The sequence below is a fragment of the Catharus ustulatus genome, chromosome 6 (genome assembly GCF_009819885.2).
Source record: "Catharus ustulatus isolate bCatUst1 chromosome 6, bCatUst1.pri.v2, whole genome shotgun sequence".
NCBI classification, from domain to species: domain Eukaryota; kingdom Metazoa; phylum Chordata; class Aves; order Passeriformes; family Turdidae; genus Catharus; species Catharus ustulatus.
In genome coordinates, this window is record NC_046226.1 from 61,821,513 (window position 1) to 61,840,157 (window position 18,645).

The following is an 18,645-nucleotide window of genomic DNA, read 5'->3' on the forward strand; positions in this document are numbered from 1 at the left end:
CGAAAGGTGCGGCGGAAGATGCGAAAACCCGTTTCGAGGATTTGGGTTTTTTTAAATTGTTGCTGTTATTACTTATTTATTTTGTCATCTCTGAGGGCAGCGGACGAGCCGATCAGCGATGCGTGGAGCGGGGCCGACAGTGTCTGGGCGAGCAAGCGGCAGGAGGAAGGGAAGGGGTTCCCGCTGGGCTCCGGCTCTGCCCGGCCGTGACCCCGGCGAAGCCGTGCTCGGCGTGGGGAGGCTGTGCCGCACTTGGGAAATGCAGCAGCGATCGCTCCCTCCCTCCCTGCCCGGGGGGGTGAAGTGCGAGGCAGCGGGAGGAGCCGTGCCTCTGTGTGTGTGTGTGTATGTGTGAGTGTGTTCGTGTGCGAGCAGCGCCGTGGCCGCCGTGTTTCCTGGTGCCTGCTCCCTGACCCCAGTGGCAGCCCCGATCACTGCACCGCGCCCGCCCTTCGCCGCCGCCCCGCTGCCGCTCCCGCAGCCGGAGCCACAGCCGGACCCGGAGCGGAGCCAGGGCCGCCGGGAGCCGCCGCGGGGTCGGGCGCAGGCTCTGCCCCGGCCGCGCCCCCGCAGCCCCATGGAGCGGCCCCGCTGCCCGCGCTGAAGGCAGCCCCGAGCCGCCCGCAGCGGCAGCCGGCGGAGGGAAGGTGAGCGGCCCCGGGCCGGTGTCGGGAGCAGGGGGGCACGGCGAGGGCAGCGGCGCACAAAGCCGCGGGTTAGAGGTGCCGTGTCATGGGCGACAGCGGGGAGGGGGGGAGGCGGGCAGGAGCTCCGGCGGCGGCGCCGAGTCCAGCCTCCCGCAAACAATAATGAGGATAAACCCGGAGCCGGCCGGCCGCGCTGCCGTGACCGCCCGAGCCCGCCGGGTCGGGTCGGGTCGGGTCGTGTCGGTGCGGCGGCAGCGGCGCTTCCCCGCAGCCCCAGGCGGCGATGTCGGCGGCACTGAGCGAGGCTGCCCTGCCCTGCCCCGCTGCCCAGGCCGTGCCCCCGCTGCCCTCCGCCGCTGCCAGCCGGGCGCGGGGGCGGCGGGCGCTGGCGGCCCGGGGACAGGGGCGGTGTGCGGGGCCGTGTGCGGGGTCGGGGCGGGGGGTGCGGCGGCGGGGCCGGCAGGGTAGGCCGGGGAGCTTTGTGCTGGTCGGGGCCAGCGGGCGGGCGGCACCGGCGGGCGCAGCGCCGAGGAGCCCGGCGGGCGCGGAGGGAGCCGGGGATGGGGGCGGGGGGGGGGGACACGCCGCAAAAGTAAGGAGATTGGTTCGGCGTTCCCCGGCGGAGTTGCCCCCTCACCCTTTCGCCGCAGAGAAGCCGCTCTGAAGCCCTGATCCCGGAGGCCTCAGACACTTGGAACCTTTGCGGGGGGGTTGGGGGCGCGATGCGGGGGGAATAAAAAGCAGCGGGCATCGGCCCCGCCGCGCTCGCCCGCGGCTGCTGTGGAGTTCATCGCATCCCTCCCCCGAGCATCCTCCCCCCACCCCCGTAACCATTTCGGTCCGTGCCAAGCGCGGGGACGGGGGCGATGTGAACTTTGTGCGGCGCGGCACGTACGGCGCAGACAGGGCAGAAATGCCCCCCAGTGCTGCGGGGCGGGGGCAGGGCAGGGCAGGGGGCGCGGGGCGGGGGCTGCGGCACCGGCACACGCCGGGACGGGGCCGCGCCGGAGCCATTGGCCACCCGGAGCCATCAATCACCGGGGGGCGAGCCCGGCGCCCCGCGGGGCCGCGGCCGGGGCGGCCCGGGAGCCGCGGCGGGCAGAGGTGGCGAGCGGCCGGGAGCGCAGGTACCGAGGGTCGGCGGTGGGGGAGCGCCGGGGTCCGGATCTCCGCTGGCTCCGCCGGGCTCGATGGGCAGCTGGAGCCCGGAGTTGTCCGCGAACTGCAGCGCAGCATCTCGGGGAGCCGCTGGCGAATCCCGAATCGCGAGTGCCGGGGGCGGCGGGGGCCGAGGCGCGGCCGTGTCGGTGTCACAGCGCCCGGATAGTGGATGTATCGACAGAAGGTGTTGACACGGGCTTAACCCTCCCCAGCTCCTGCCTTTCAGCATTTTCTGCTGCAGCCCTAGCCCGGCTAGAAGCCAATTTTTTGAAATTCAGATGAGGAAGGCGTAAATATTTTATTTGGGGAAATGGGTTTTTCACGTGCCTTTGGTGGTACATACGCAGAGCTCGTGTGAGTGGCTCTCCGTGCAATGTAATGTTACATTGAAAATGACTTACCTGTGCAGATTTCGTGGCAGTTTTTTGGTAGGGCGGCAGTGTCCAGGTTTACAATTAGCTGCACCTAAGTTTGGGTCAGCCCTGTTCCGAGAAAGTGCCGCTTTTTACCTGGAACACTGAGCAGATGTGTACAATGGCACATCTCCTGTCTTGCAGCCGGTACTAATACACGCTGGCAAAGGATACAGCCTGTGTCTGGGAAAACGCAACATGCTGAAAAGTCATCATTTAGGTTTTTAATATAGTCATTCTTACTTCAAACTGCCTCAAAAAGCGTGGAGGATATTACACGTTGTTTTACTGATAGATGGGAAAATAATCCAACTTTTATTTTTTTGTACTCATCTGTGTGTAACCTTCAAGTAGTGCTCATAGTTGGAGAAAGAATCATAGCGATTCGAAGAAGTCTTTTTTTAAATCTTGGGCCTAAGATACATTTGTTCTAAAGTTTTGAAGTGTTCAGCTTCTTTCTTCTATTTTCTTCAGAGACGTTCACAGTGAAGAAGGTAATAATTAGATACTTCTAATAGTTGAGCTGTAGTACTCTATGGAGTATTAAATGGAAATTAAGAGAATTTACACAGAAGCCAGTCTCAATTTATATACTTTTTTTTAACCTCTAGTCTGGCATTTGTTGTTGAATTTCATTTTAAAACGATGCTTTGTTCAGATTAATCTCAATTTTAGTAGAGATTTATTTTTAAGATTAAAGATTAGAACAATGGGAAGCAATTGCAGCTTCTACACTTATAATCTTACTGAGAGTCAACTCAAAAGTATTTAATACAGCTATTTAAGTGTTCTCTTGTAATTTGTTTTGTGCCAGTTAGTTGTAATTTCTTTCTGTAACATGGACTGTTACAAACATTGTAAAAAATGCCTATTATCTTTATGTATAATTCACTCTCATGAACAAATTAGATTTTTCTTCCATGAGTGAACTATAATATGAAATTTAATGTTCTGACCTTTCTTATGCTGGGTTGCTGAAAACAGTGTCATTTAGCTTTTCTGAAAGCCCAGGCATTTTTTTGTTGTTGGTTTTATGCCTTGTTTTATATTGTTGCTTTTAATTGCAGAGAAAAATAACATTACCCATGTAGTTTTCACACTACTTCTTAATATATGCAGGCTCTAAAGTTCTTGCAGTATAAAAGAAAAACTCTATTTTTTTTTCCCTGGGAGCTCTGATGGCCAGCATTTTCGTTAATGACAGACATTTCTCTGGCATGAAGATGTTTTCATTTGTATTTACTTTACAGTACAGGGCAATTATGCTGCTCTGTGTTGTGCACTCCTCATAGTTTCTATCTCAAAAGAACTGCAGTGCTTGGAACAGGACTGCAGTTTGAAGCAGGTGTTGTGTTTTACTGTTATGCAAAATAACACTAAAATATAATTGTAAAGGAAATTCAGGAAACAGCTGCAAACTTGGCAGTGGTAACCACTACATTGTGTGAGCAGTTGTTGCAGCATCTTACATCACATCTAGCACAGCAAAGATTTGCTCCAGCAAAGCTCACCGTTACTTATTTTTGCTGCTGAAACCTTGTTCTCATGAGAGAGGTCCACTAGGTCTCACAAGGGAAGACCAGATCATAACCACAGATACAGTGCTGTACCATCTCTAGTGCCAGTTTTTTAATTGGTACTTTATGTTATAGTTTAAGCTCTCTTTTTAAAATTTTATGTATATACTTTTTTTCCTTCCAATGCTAAGGAAGATGAAGGATAGAACCCAGTTACTGGAATGAAGGTTGCAGAATGCCTTAACCCAACTAACATATGGAAGCCTACATAGGCCTGAGGTGGTAAAATAGTAAAATAAATGGCCTATAGCGGGCCATCTGCCATTTGCAGAGCATTTTCATCATGCTTCATGCCAAACTGGAAATTAGTCTTTGTATTAAAAATATATTTTGAATACAAATCAAAGATTTCAAATGCTTAATGTTACACATGGCAAACACATTTCTATCTGGGAGCTGGAGAAGCCCAGGAAAATTGCACTGGAAAAATATTGCTTAGTTTGATCCTTAGGGCTCAAATAATTTTCTTCTCTTTCCCATCTCTTTGTCTTCCTGGTAAGAGCTGATTTACTTCTTTAAAATGCACTCCAGATATGAAAAGTCCACTCTTGCATGTGGCAGCTAAAGGGAAGAATATCAGTGGGTTCCCAGTGTGGTGATTTCATGTTAAGTCCTTGCAGCTAGCACAGCTTGTCCCAGCTGAGGATCTGCCTCATAAACGGGGCTTTTAAGGAGTTGCTCATCTTGAAAGTATTTTTCGAGCATCAGCTGATCAATTTTCACAGAGTCCCTCTGAAAGGAAGGCAGCTGAGGTATCCTCAGTTTATTGACTGAAGAAATCGAAGCTCAGGTTTTGTGCAAGAAACTCAGCAGAGCGTGTTTGGGAGGTTTCTGAATATTGGGTTATGCTAATATTACAGTGCACATCCAATCCTGACGCTAAATAGGTTTAAGAGCACTCTGAAGAAGCAAAAGACAGGGATGCACAGAGAAGGAAGAGCCAATTTCTTTCATCTTGTGCAGAAATATTTATGTGTAAAATCACGCTTAAGTCAGATAAATCATTGCTGCTGGTAACACTGAATCCAAAACAGTGCTAGTGAGCTATAACATGGATATTTTGTTAACATTGCCTAGATACTTGCCTTTCTCTACACACTAACACTTCGATTCAAAGGTATTTGGGTGTATCTTTTGCCATGCAATTGTAACACATTCTTTACATCAGTTTCTTGTATGTCTCTCAGTTGTTAGTGCTCTAAAGCTACAGCAGCGCCTTGAAAAAAAACAAGTCATTTGTCCTTCAGGAAGCTGGGTCCACTTGTGAGTTTTCATGGTTGCAATTAACACAAGATGTTATTTAAAATAAAGCATATGAAATGGGGAATATTTAATAAAATACAGATATTTTATTCCCCCCTTCCCCCACCCCTTGAAGATAAAGCCTTACTTTAAGCATTCATCCTTTGGATGTGTCTAATGATGATGGAGTTGGATGATGAGGTAATTAAAAAGAAAAAAGTGAATAGTAATGCGTACAGAGGGGTGATGGGTACATCATGAATATAGAAAAAGGTTTCAGATCTGAATGGAAATCAGGAGAACGTAGAGGAATAGGTGTGTGTGTTTACACCTCATGACTCATAGCATCGTGTGCTGTCTCTCTCTCCTGGCAGAGGTCACGGAGTTGATGCGGAGCTGTTGGGAATCGGGAGCTGCCCGCACCACAATGCCCTACCCTGCCCCTGGCCTTGGCAAGTTGTGAGCTTCTCATGTCCATAAGGAGGAAGGATGGCTCATGGAATTCCTTCACAAGGCAAAGTTACCATAACGGTGGATGAGTACAGCTCCAACCCAACACAGGCGTTCACTCACTACAACATCAACCAGAGCCGCTTCCAGCCTCCACACGTGCATATGTGAGTATTCCCGACCTGCCTGCCTGCTGCGTGTACCTGCTGTGTGCCTGAGGCAGGGGACTGCTGCTCAACGAGGGGGCTGAAAACTGGGAAATTTGGTTGGTTAGTCACGGGAGTTCAAGTGCAAAAGGTTTTATCAGGTTTCTCAGTCGGTGTGCCCGAGCTCCATCCCCTCCTGGAGGTGGTTCCGTGCCCCCACCTGGAACTCGCCCTATGTTCTCCAGCTTGTCACTTCACTGACCTCGCTTTAACTCCCTCAGGGACCCATTGCTTTGAGATTTAAGCTCCTTTCCCCCAGGGAAATAGGCCTAATTGGGACTAATTGCCTCCCCCATCAGTGAATCCTTTGTCCTCCTGGTTTCAAGTGGAACATGGAATGTGGCACAGGTTCCACTCGCAACGCAAATCTTCTCTTTAAACAACAGCCCTGTCACGAACCAGCCAAACCATGGGAAATGGGAAGCTGGAGGTTCCTTCTCTCACCTTGTTATTCCTGGATATTGTGGCACAATGGGCTGCTTGCTTAGCAAAGAGCTAAGTACCAGTTTCGACTCTGAATTCCCTTCCCATTGTTTAGTGGGGTTTGATCTTTATCGGTTATTTATGTGAAGGTTCTTTTTTCTTGTAGCATTAATAGACTGAAAAGCACGTGAAACTAAAACAAAGCCGACATCTCTTGACATCCTGTGAGCCATTGTTAGGCAGGATTTTGAACCATGTCACACTACTGAATTTGATAAGGATTTTGCATAATAAGGGGGGAAAGTTGTATGGTACTTCATTGCATTTTTGTTATGTAGAAACCTGCCGGAAGAGTGACAATGTAGGAGTTCAGCACCTTCTAATAGGATTTCATGTGGTTACAATGTTCCTAAAGGCAACTTTAGGAAGGATGCTGGAGTGTTGTGCATTCACTTTTCAAGGTGAAAAACTTTCCATTAATTGGATTTTATTTATTACTACCGTGATGACTTAACTTTGATTTTAGAAACATTTCCATGTCTTGATTCACTTTTCAGACCTTTTGTCAGCAAATTTCTGTTGCGTGTTTTGCACTCCAGGCTGTGCTTCTGTCTGATGTTAAGTAACAAATCTTATTTAGAGAATGAATTCAAAGCAAACAAAAGAAAATCAGAAAGGAGTTTTAAAGAACCCCTTCCTATTGACATTGACTTCAGTGGGAGCTGAATTTAGGACTAAGCGTGGTGTTCAACTCTGTAAAAATTGTTCATGCTTTATTTAAAAATGTCACAAACATACAGGCACTCCTCTAAGGGATAGTGTATGTCTTAAATGTTACTAACCTGATGGATGTCTTGAAAGATATTTGTTTGGAAAAACTGTGTAGTTGGAATAAAAACTGAAACTTCAAAGTAAGGTACAGTGACAGTATTTTAAATAATTTTAAACTTAAATACTGCAACTTTCTTAAAATCAGATGTTTGGTTTCAGCAGAGGGTGTGGCACATGAAAGGGAGATAAAAATTTCGAAAAACTGGGAATGAATTAGTCTCAGATTCACCGTGGAAGCAGAGACAGCAATGTTCAAGTGCAAGAGGTGAATTCAGGTATAGGCTTGGACAGCAAATGACAGATTTTAGAAAACCTGTTGAGAAAGAAAAGAGGGGATTCTAGCAGGTGGGTAGAGGAAAGCAAGGAAGTGAAGATCTGAGTGTGCTGAGGGTTTGTGTGATGTAGGAACAGCAGAAGTGTTTCTGGGGAGGGGAGGCTGGTTATGTGGCCGCTTCAGATGGAGTCTTTATTTGTCTTCGTAATGTATGGTAATGGAAGTTTTGTGTGTTTATCTGAAAGAGGTTGTCATCAAGTGAGAAATCTGAACAGAAAATTGGTAAAAACAGTATTAACAAAGAAACCATGATCTTTTTACCCTGTTATATCTCTGTTAGTTCCACGTTGCTGCAGCCATCAGGATTGATTTGATTTGGTTTTACAGTCTGCTTTTCTTTGTTGCTGTCTTTTAAACTAATGCAAGTGTATGGTTTGTTGGTTTCATTTTGTTTGGTTTTTTTTTTTTTTTCCCTAAGAAAGAGTTTGAAGAGGCTTTATTCTCTAGTGAAAAATTTATTTTAAAAATCATGGGACGAAGAGAAATGAGTAAAGCAACACGGGAGCCGAGTTTTGTGACATGTATGTGAATAGCAGGGCAATCTATTGCTGCAACACCATAAATCAGTAGCTGTGCAGTTTAAGGACAGTGCTTTTTGCTAAAGGAAATATTGTCTTTAGAAGTAATTTCTTTAGCGATATTAATCTTTGGTCCAAAGGTGAGAACTGGTTTTCTTGGCCTACAATGAGCTATTTACAAGGTCCTGTATCCTTTGGGCCTAACTCTGATTTCACACAGAGTAAAGGAGAATCCATGCAATATCATCAGCATAAATCTGGCAGTACTTTACCTGTTCACATGTCCTGGACTTTTTCTCACGCTTTTATTTTGTGGCTTTCATGTAGTTCCATCAGCTGGGATAGAGTTCTCTTCTCTTTACATGTATTTTTATATTAGCACTCCTTCATCAGTTTGTTTAAGCATAATGTCAGGTAAACAACAGTGTATTTATTACAGCTCCCTTTGCCTGGGCTGACGGCAGCAGCAGTTTTGCCAGTACAACTTTTGAATCAGTTTGTCCAGCAATTTAATTTAATTTCATTTTATTTCATTTCCTTTCTCTGCCAATTAATGTTTGAACAGGTATTCTAAAGGCAATTTTTGCTGCACAGTTGTTTTGCATAAAGGGATATGATTTTAAATATTATTTTGTCACCTTGAAGTGATGCTCCCACCCACAGGTTTCACTTTCTGAAAACTTTTCTGTTATCAAGTGTTTGTATTTGAATGCTTTGTCCAATTAATGTTTACTTTTATTTAGTTTTAATTAACTCCATCTTCTTAGTTCCCTGCTTTCAAGGGTAGCTGCAAAGTAATAAATAACAACTATAATATGCTTCATGTTGATTATTATTGTTTTGAAACTTTTCATACTTTCATTTTTTTAGTCAAGGATTGTGGCTTACAGAGTGAAGTGCTTTGCTTCTTGCTCCTTAGGTATATAAGTGTGGTTTTGAGGTTATTTTTGGTTTTTGTTTGTTTTTAAACCAAATCAGCTTTTAAACTTGTTTATACTTTCTAAATATTCTGTATGAGGCTGCTAGCAGTGGTACCAACAATACTAGTGAGCAGCAGTAGGATGCAGCCTGCGGACAAATTCAAATGAAAAACTACTTCCTTAAGTTTTAACCAGGCAAAAAAATCTTTCTGTTTAGGTTCAACACCTCATTTACTTGCAGGGAGAAAAAAAAGAAAAAAAAAAAAAAAGAGAGAGAATGAGTGAAATAAACCTTGTGTATCTGTATGGAAAATGTCCCTTTGGACAGGCCTGTATGGTGAGGATGAGGGAGTTTAGTGAAGATAAAATAGCTGTAGGCTTAGCCTTTTATAGAAGTTCTTTGGGTTTCCTCTGGTCTCACCAGCATGGCTTGGTGCCCTCTTTTTAGGGTGGTTTGAATGCATGTTAACACTTTGTTATGGTTTAAATTCAATAGTAGGGGAGTAAGAGATAGAAGTTTCTGTGCCAGAGCAAAAGTCCTCTAAATAAGTTTATTCATACCTGGAGATACATTTTTCAATCTGTAACTATATAATTTTACTGCCTTTTCTGCACTAGAGCAATCCCTCATGTGAATATTCTTATTGTAAAATGAAGAGTATAAGCACAGTTTTATATTGTTAGAAGTATACGTCTGGTTGAGTAAAGTATGTAAACGTCTGTAAAGTGTGTGAATGTCTATATATAATAATAATAATAAAATAAAAACACAACTATTTGATCATAGAAGAAAAAACTTTCAACTGTGATGAAACCTCACATGGTTAGAACTCAGAGATCTTATTAAACTAGTAATCTTGATGGAGAAGATCTTGTTTTTGTTTTGTTTTTTCCTTGGGGAAACAATTCTGCATTTAATGGGCTTTATAAACTCCCACTGAGATTAGTGGGGAATCATGCATTTGATTTGCAGTATTCTCAATTTTTGTTTCATGTAAGGTGCCTGATATTTAGTGGGAGGGGAAAAGAGTTGGCATTAGCAAAATGTGAACTCCTTTGACATTTACAGAAAAGTGGAGCTGGTACATGTAATATTTTTGGTTCAGAGGATAAGAGATTCAGTCTTACACCAGTCAGCTGTACCTGTGTGACTGGGCAGGCTGTTACAGCTGGTACTGATGTGACAGTGCTGCAGTTTTGCTGGAAATTGTTGCTCTGACCATTAATAGCACTCCTTTTTGGGTTTGTTTATTTATTTATTTATTTATTTATTTATTTATTTATTTATTTTTACAAAAGCATACACAGCTTATGATCATACATTTTCACGTCTTATTTTTCCAAACAAGCAAATCAGGACTCTCTGAAACAATCAAGTGACATTGAAACTCCAGTTGTGAAAACAGGCTTACTTGAATGACCACACTTACTCTGACACAGGGATTTTTTCCTGGGGTCATGGCTCACAATCAACTTCCCTTGGTGCAGGTTTAGCCTCCTTTTCCTGCCTCGTCCCTCACTGTATGAAGGAAAACAAACCTGTTTTTCTTTTAGCCAGGAGCAGAAGCCTTTGAGCAGCTGCCCTGAGGCTGCTGAGCTCTCCCTGCAGTGCCTGGTGAGGATTCCCTGAATACAGGGAGGGACACAGTGGAGGTGAGAGCCCTTCAGCTGTCTCAAAATAAAGTCCCCCACTCTAGAAGAGGGCCACGAACTGATTGTGTGCTGTGGTCCACGTGGCAAAGATGCCAATTTTTATTATCGTTAAGAAAACTCTCTAGCTGGTGCCTGTGCATGTCTGTGTATGTTTGTGTGAGTGAGATCTCTACTATCTTACCGATTTTACATTGTGCAAAAAAACCTAAGCGACATATAAGTTCTAAACTTAAATTTTATGTGTAAAATGAAAATAACTTTTTGAAGAAGTTACGCTTCTTATTTGGGATGCTGGAGCATGGAGCATACTAAAAGCGTTCATACAGTGGTGATGTAAGGCTCAGGAATTACAGGTTTGTTATTAAAATTCAAATTTAGGCACTATGTGTTTATACAGTGCAGTCATTGTATACCAAGCACTCTTGAAAAATGGTTTAAATTTCTGACCTTTCTTTTTGAGATTATAAAAAGGAATAATATCAACCTATCTTTAAAAAAATGGCCTGACATCCCTGGAAGGCCAATGCTGTTCAAGTGCCAATACTATTGTTATTATTGTTGTTGTTGTTATCAGTGTAGGACAGATGTAAAATAATTTTTTGGTCACCACTGCCCTATTATTACTCTTTCCATATTGCCCTGCCCTAAGACAGAAGCCAGGTCTGGTTTCAATTGGTGATGAACCCTTTCCCTCTTGTGCTGGTGGGACCAGGCTGCCAGAGCAGTCTCTGTGCCTATCAAAATCAATCCATCAATCCCTCAGTGTGAGGCATCAGCCTTCTGCAGCTCCCACGTGCTGTCTGCATGAGAAAAGCTGTGCCTGGAGGGTACTGGAGGGTCTGGAAGGGGGAAAGATCCCTGCTCTAAGGAAAAGCTTCAGCGCTGAACCTGCTGCTCCCCAGCTGCTCCTTCCTGCCCCTGTGCCACCACCTCCCCAGGAACATTGGCAGAGCCTTTTGGAGGCTGCTGGATGGACTGGGACACTGAAACAGTCCAGGTTGGAAATGTCCATGTAGTGGGATGGGCTTTTTGGTTTGGTTGGATAGGTTTTTTTTTTTTTTTTTTTTGGTTGTGTTTTTTTTGCTGAGCTACTTCCAGTGATCTCTCTCTTGGTGTAGCTTTACCAGGAGAGTGTCACAGGGGCAGCCAGCACAGGGAGCTGGCACTGTGCTTATGGATCCACCAGTGGGCAGCGATGGAAGGAAGGGGATATTTGTTCACCTTTCATACAGAAATAAGACTGATGAAGATTTTCATTGATGAAAATGTGCTGTTAAAACACCTTGTAGAGTCAGTCTGGCTGCTGTTGATAAATCCTGAGAGGGAGAAAATAGGTTTTGTGTGTTGGTGCTCTTTTATGCTGTATAAATCACTCAGAGAAGCCTTCAGGTAGCAAACACTGTATCTGTAAGACCTCATCTCAGTAGCTGAGGACTATAAAAGGAAGTTTTCATTGCATGATCTGACTCTACACTACATTGTTAATTGTGGGGTTCATTTAGGGGTCAGTCATACTGAGATGCAGCTGACTTGCACTTCCATGTTTATGCACAATGCACAAATGTGTTCTTACCTTTTGGGCGATATGTGATGGGATCTGACCAGGAATGTTTTTTGCAAGAGTGGCTCCTGCCACAGTACCTTGTGCTGGAGGGAGGCTGCTCACCGAGGAAGCTCTTTGCTGTGAAGTAGTTTGACAAAAAAGATGGATATATGTTGCAATCAGGATCTTATACTGTCACTGGAAACCTGTTAATTTTTTTTTTTTAAATATCAGGGCAACAGGGATATTGTTGTGGAAGCAGCAGATTCTTGCTTTTATTCAGTGCTTGAAGGGTGAGATACAACCTGTCCTGTGAAACAACTTCTAGAGCATAGATTTCCAAACAGAGGGTTAACAACTAAATTTTCAGGCCCCACACTGCAAATGCTATTGGAGAACTTTAGGCTGATGGTTTTCTCCCGGTGGCAGGATGAGGCTGGTTTTCCCTGACAGCAGTGATGAAGGAGCCTGTTCTCTTTGCCTGTAACACATGACTATTCCAAGGGAAGTGCTGCAGCTACCTCTCACACATCGTACTCTTTCCTTTTACAAACCCTTGCTAGAATTTTTTTGTTGGACAAACAAACAGAAGGAAAGCCTTGTAAGCAATGTGAGTTTAGATGTCTATGTTATATGTTAAATTATTATATGCAGCTTGCTTAGGTTTGATGCAAGACTGTTTCAGAAGTAATCAAGTGTTGGTCATAGACATTTGATTTTTTTGTATGGTAACTTTTCGGCATGGTAATTTTTTGAGTTTACGTTTCTGATCTTGAGCTCCCAGAGGTAGCATAATTTTGGAGCCAGTTGCCTAACATTAGTATCCATGGAAGAATTCAGAAATGGAGGGCTAGTGTGTCTCCCTCTCACAGGAGCACTTGAACAGTTTGGTTTTGAATTCTATAATATGCCATATGCCTTTGAGAAAATAAATGCTTTTAGGCACAACAGAAGTACAGTGAGGCAGGGGCATGTCTTTAAAACTTGCATCTCTGAACAGTGAGCTTGTAAAGTTACTGCTGGGAAGGCACAACCCAGTTTGGTGTTGGGATTGCCTGCATTCCCTCAAGTGACACATGCTGGCAGGGACAGGGCAGTGCCAGTGCTGGGTAGGAAGTCCACCTGGTCTTGCATGGGAAAATCATTCCCTTCATAAATCACACCAGATTTTCCCAAGTCCCTAGAGGGGATTTTCCAGCAAGTTGTGAGTTTTGGTCCTTGGTGCAATGACTTCTTGTTTCCAGTGGTTTGAATCATACTTGGCACATGCAGCTGTAGTTTTATGGACTTCATCAAGGCTGTTTCTGCTTGCAGAGGGCCTGAGAGTAGCTCTCAGGTCTTTTCTGTAATGTGAATATGCAGAGCAGTGCAAAAGAGGCTCTCTGTATATGTGCATGCACATATTTCATAGCAGGTATTTCAGAAGATACAAACAACTTGTTTGATGGGATTTGGAAATTCAAGTCTTACCCATTTTCAGTTTTCATGTGGGACATTAAGGTTGCAGTTTTTAGATGGTGTATTGTAGAGGGCAAGTTTTTTGTTACTGTGTGGTTGTTTTTCATTAGGAGAAAGCTGTGACTGAATTATGGATTTGTTTAGGCTGGATTATCAACTCCAACCATTAATCTAGCACTGCCAGGTTTGCCACAATATAAACCAATATGTTAAGTGCTAGAGATATTAAAAAAAAGTCCAGTAAATTAAGATCACATACAATAAAACAGCAAACGTGTGCATTTAAAACAATGAAGTTAAACTAATTCTGTTCTGTGGCAAATGAGACTAGACTCCAATTAATGGTTTTTATTTTGCTGTCTTTTTCAAACAAAAAGTTAGGATAGGATAATCTTGCACCCAGTAACATTCCTGGAGCAGTACCAAGTGTTTGGAGCAGAAAACTGCAGGTCTGGATTCCAAACAATAAAGTTTAGGTACCTGGCATTGCAGTCATTTTATTTCTCTCCTGAAGAGTTGACCATAAAGCTTGGTCATAACCTCGATAAACCTGGAGATTTCTCCCAGCACACGAGCTGTGTGTATCCTGCAGGATGTCACAAAGTGCTGCTGGATGAGCAGTGCTGCTGCTGCTGCTGAAGCTTTCAGACTGGACCAGAGAGGATGACTGGAGAGCAGGTCAGCTCATAATCCCCAAATACAGCTGTCCCCTTCATAATTGATGGATCAGGCCCATTTTATTTCTGCTGCCAGCAGAGTTCACCTGTGTACTCTCCACTGACAGAGATGCTCACCCTTATTTTTATATGCCCTATTTTATAGTGGGAATATTTTCTAAATTTAAATCATTATGTTGAAGGGACTGACAAGTAAAAGTCCAGATGTCTCCTGTTTTTACTGAAAAATTATTTAAATTACTGCCCTGTGTAATGTCTTTCAAGGTTTGTTTTTGTCACAGGTTGTGGATTTCATTTTCCCTCTCTTCCTTGCACCCTGGCTGACATCAGGGCTACAGAGATTCTGCTGGATGTTGACAGGGAAAAAACAGCACCAGAGGCTTCCTTGCAGCAGAGTCTCCACTTACTGTAGTGGGCATTAACTTATATCCAGCACATTAGACTTAAAAGCACACAGCCATTAAGTGTAGTGCTCCCTTCCCAGGAGGGCAGCAGATGGAGAGAGGCTGGGGGAGGGAAGGAGGAAGGAGTGTGATGGAGGGACTTGATCTGATGTATTTGTAAGCCAGGAAACTTGCTATTTACCACGTTTACAATTTCTCTGGGATAAGGAATGGAGTGTAGTGACTGTGAACGTGAAGGTCAGCACATTACTCCTAAATGTTTGGCTATTGCATCAGTTTATGGGAAGGAAAAGGTGCCAGTCCAGTATATCTTCCCTCCTGTTCCTTTTATACAGGGAGCACAAAGAAAAAGTCATTACTTTTTAATTACTCTAGGCTTCTTTGTTTCTTAAAGCACATTCACTTTTTGCCAGTAGTGAGCATTAACAATGGATTATTTGCCTTCCTGTGAATGGTGAAGTAGTAGTTTTGGGGAAAATAATGTTCAGAATTAAAATTTCATGTCATCCAGCATATTTAATAAATAGGAACCTTGTCTTATACTTGTGAAATTCTGTGATTGGTGACATCATTATTGCTTCCAATGGGAGAGGACCTGCCACTTAAAAATACCAGATAAGGTGGCTCCCTCAGTTTTAAGCAACGATTCTTTCAAGGACTTATTTTCTCTGGTTGTTAGCAGTGTACATATAAGATTATGATAATTGACAGATATTAAGGAAGAGAGAAATTTTGTCTTTGTGGTGTGTTTATTTTGTAAATTTAAAGTCATCCAGGCATTCATTTTTCCTCTTGATGGAAAGCAGTGAATAAATCAAAATTAAATAAGTACACAATTATATATGAAAAAAAAAAGTACACTATTATATATTAAAAAATCTATATAACCTGGGTGTAATCTTTAGATTACTTCAAAGTTTTTATATATAGTTGTTTCATTTTGAATATATTTCTCTTGACATTAGTTTGATTTTCCATCATCTTGTTTGTTAAACAGGGTTGTTTTCAGCTTTGAGAGGAAGGTATGTTTGCAATAAAAATTAATTTTGTTCTGCTCTCAATACTATTCTGTACCTTTAAAGTTTCTGCTTACTTACCCCTTACCCTCTTTGGGTTTTTGAGGAACAGTTAAGATTCAAATTGTAAGTTGTTAGATGTTTTGGAGGTTATTTTAATTGTTTGTTTAAAGTTCTGAAGACAGTTTTTCTCCTAGAAATGCATAATGAGACTGCACAGATCAAATGCTGTAGTAGAAGTTTCCAACACCCTCTGAGAATTAAAATGCTGAAGGTAATGCTAGGGGTGGTATATGATTTTTTTCTCACCTTTTTTTATCTCCACTGTGACCTTTGGTGGTGTTCTGCTCAGCTACTCTGCATGGCTGCTTTCTGAGAGTGCTCTTGCCTTAATGGAAGGATCACACATGCTGTTCCTCTCAGAACTAGACACATCATCTTGGCAGCAAAACACAGACCTTTAATGTGTGCAGTTTTCATTTGTTGTTGGTTATCTATGGCCATGAATTCTATGCCTTCGAGAAAACAGGTTGGTTTAAAAATGTGCATATGTAGAATGAAGACTTCATTTTTTTGAGTGAAGATAGAAAGGAAATCACTGGTCTCAAGGAATTTAAATTATCTGTATTTAGGGGGATTTTGTTTTGTGTTCTGGCTCATTCATTTTAGATATCGTTATGACAGAGTTTATTTTCCTGAAAAGAATCCTTGCATCCAGTCTAGATTGTCAAGAGAAATATTAATTGAAGTTGAGAATTAATTTTGGATCACCTGGCTTCCTTGATAGTCCGTCCATGTCATCATTTCATGCTGTCACTATTTTCAGAGAGTGTTCCTCTCAGAAACTTTTTAAGATGTCATTCTACAGCATGAGAAAGACCCTTGTAAATCATCTCATTCAGTGAAGAGTTAAAAGCTATGAACTGAAACCCTTGTAACCAGGAAGTTGGTAGAGCTTTTTTTATTAATTAGTTCAAATTAAATGGGGTCCTAGAGATGATTTGGAATAAGACATGGCAATTTTCTGTATATCTGTCTATAAAGTGCCATTTCTTTGGGTCCAGATACTCATATAACAAAATGCAGGAGGAAGGTACTGGAGATGGACCAATACAAAATAAATGGAAGTTGAGAAATGTATAAAATGATCTCAAATATCCAGAAATAACCAGAGATAAGATGTTGGCCTGAGGTGTAGTTCTTAGCACACCTTGCACCTGCCGCCATATTTAGTACAATTTTACTGCCTGCATATATGTTTAAAGAATTCCCTGCTCTAGCATGAAGTGGAGCAGTGTGATATATATCACAGTATTCCTGTGGTGGTAGTATTGGAATCTCTCTTTCAGTTTTGCATGTGTTTTATTTTATTTTCCTAACAAAAAGAATTTTTAGATGTTGAACTTCCAGACATATGCCTTGTAGTTGTTTGCGGGGAAGTGTGGCCATGCTGACCAAGAGGTTGTTAATAGGAATTAAAGCAGAATTCTTTCTTGTATTTTGTTGATTTTTGAGGGGGTTCTTTGGGTTTTTTTAAGGCACCTAACAGCTGTCAGTGGGGTAGAATTTCTATTTGTTTAGTGTGTTATTAGATAATGAGCTCTAAATGAACAATCAAGCATCCTCCTATCTGTCCTCTGAGTTATCTAATCCTAAACAACATGCTCTGCATTCATACAGCATAGACAGTGCTGACAGGCATGTTCAAAGAATTTATTGATTTTTTTGCCCCCCTTTATTTTCCAAACAGAAAAAGACATAAATTTAAAGAGTTAAAAATGCTGATTCTTTGATAACTGAAATAATATTATGTATCAACTACGTGGGGAGCTGCTGCAGTGGCCAACCTTCTGACAAAAAGCTGCAGAAGAAAATTTGGATGGAGCATGAAAAAGTTTCTTGAACTGTCTTAGTTTGCAATTAATTTACTTGAGTACTTGATATGAAGCAGTGATAATCAAGAACCCAGGTATATGGATGGCTCTGTCTGGGAGAAGTGTGGGAGAGAGAGTAAAATCTATTTTTAAAGCAGTGAACTACACAGGGAACAGCAAAAACCTTTTCCTATTTGCCTTACACTGCTGCCTGTGTTTGTGAAATTCGTTGCACAGCTACACTTGTATTTTCTCTGGGGAGCCTTGTGACTGTGGTTTGGATATATCTTCTGCAATGTGTGATACAACTGCCAATTGACATGGCAGCTCAAATTAAGCTAGGAGGTCAACTGTACAAAGGAAAAAGGAACCATATTCATTAATCCCCATGTATCTTTGGGTACTTAGTAAAGGTGGTGTGGGTAATTATAGAAAGGACTTGGAGCTAAATTGAGACATTTTAGTAGGTATTTCCCCCACTGTGAGAATCTGACTTGGCGATGGCACGGGGGGACACCAGTCCACATGTACAATTTAAATAGGTCTGGATTTTGCATCATAAATGTGCACCGGATGCAGGGGAGAAAACCAGCACGTTCTCTCAGGATGCTGTTAGGGCCAAGCAGAATCTCATTAGGGACAACTTCAAAGATCAGTTCCTCATGTCCATAAAAACAAGTGTAAATTATCTTCTGTGAGCCTGCTGTTAGCAGTTGCACTGTTACATTATGCATGTAACCTAGACTGCACATGGTATCAACAAACTGCACTAGGTTTCATTAGGGTTTCATTTTTATGCCAGGCATGGCAACTTTGCTATTTATCGTTGTAGTTTTGGCTAATGCAGTATTTGACTTAAAATTTCCTGCTATATTAGCTGCTAGTAGTGACACAGTGTCTGAAAAGGTCTTTTAGGGCTCTGCAGTGCCTATATTTTTATAGAGGAATGGCATACAGACAATTCCCTGTATTGACAGCTTTACTTGCTTTCTCATTCTTCTGCTTCCTGCTCTTAGGGAGAGGGTGGCTGATCCTGACCCTCTTGGAATGAAACTTGAAGGAGCTTTCAGTGATGCTGCCCTGCAGCACATAACTTAAATGTTTATGAAAATGATAAAGAGGGTAGAACTTCAATGCTGCATGCTTTCACTGGGCCCCGTGTCCTATCATATACATTTGAGAGGCCAGCTTGTAATAGTTGCTGGGAAGTGTTTTGAAGTGGTGAAATGCAACGTCTGTGCATGGAAGTTTTGTGACAAGTTTCTATGGGATCAAGATTTTTGACATTGCATTGATTG

The 18,645-nt window shown here is 42.9% G+C and overlaps 1 protein-coding gene across 5 annotated transcripts in view; it reads left to right on the forward strand.

Annotated features, from left to right (window-relative positions):
- Positions 1-560: 560 nt before the first annotated feature.
- The window catches only part of MPPED2 (metallophosphoesterase domain containing 2), a 106,254-nt gene continuing 88,169 nt past the window's right edge, over positions 561-18,645 (forward strand). The window contains exons 1-2 of one of the 5 annotated variants that reach the window (XM_033063290.2): positions 561-647; positions 5,415-5,657. In XM_033063290.2, the coding sequence (XP_032919181.1) occupies positions 5,530-5,657 (128 nt within the window). In that variant the 5' untranslated portion in view covers positions 561-647; positions 5,415-5,529. Of the gene's footprint in view, positions 648-1,298; positions 1,486-1,713; positions 1,775-1,817; positions 2,716-2,974; positions 5,658-18,645 lie in introns of those variants that run through there. The other 4 variants (XM_033063293.2, XM_033063291.2, XM_033063294.2 and 1 more) reach the window with 4 other exon arrangements.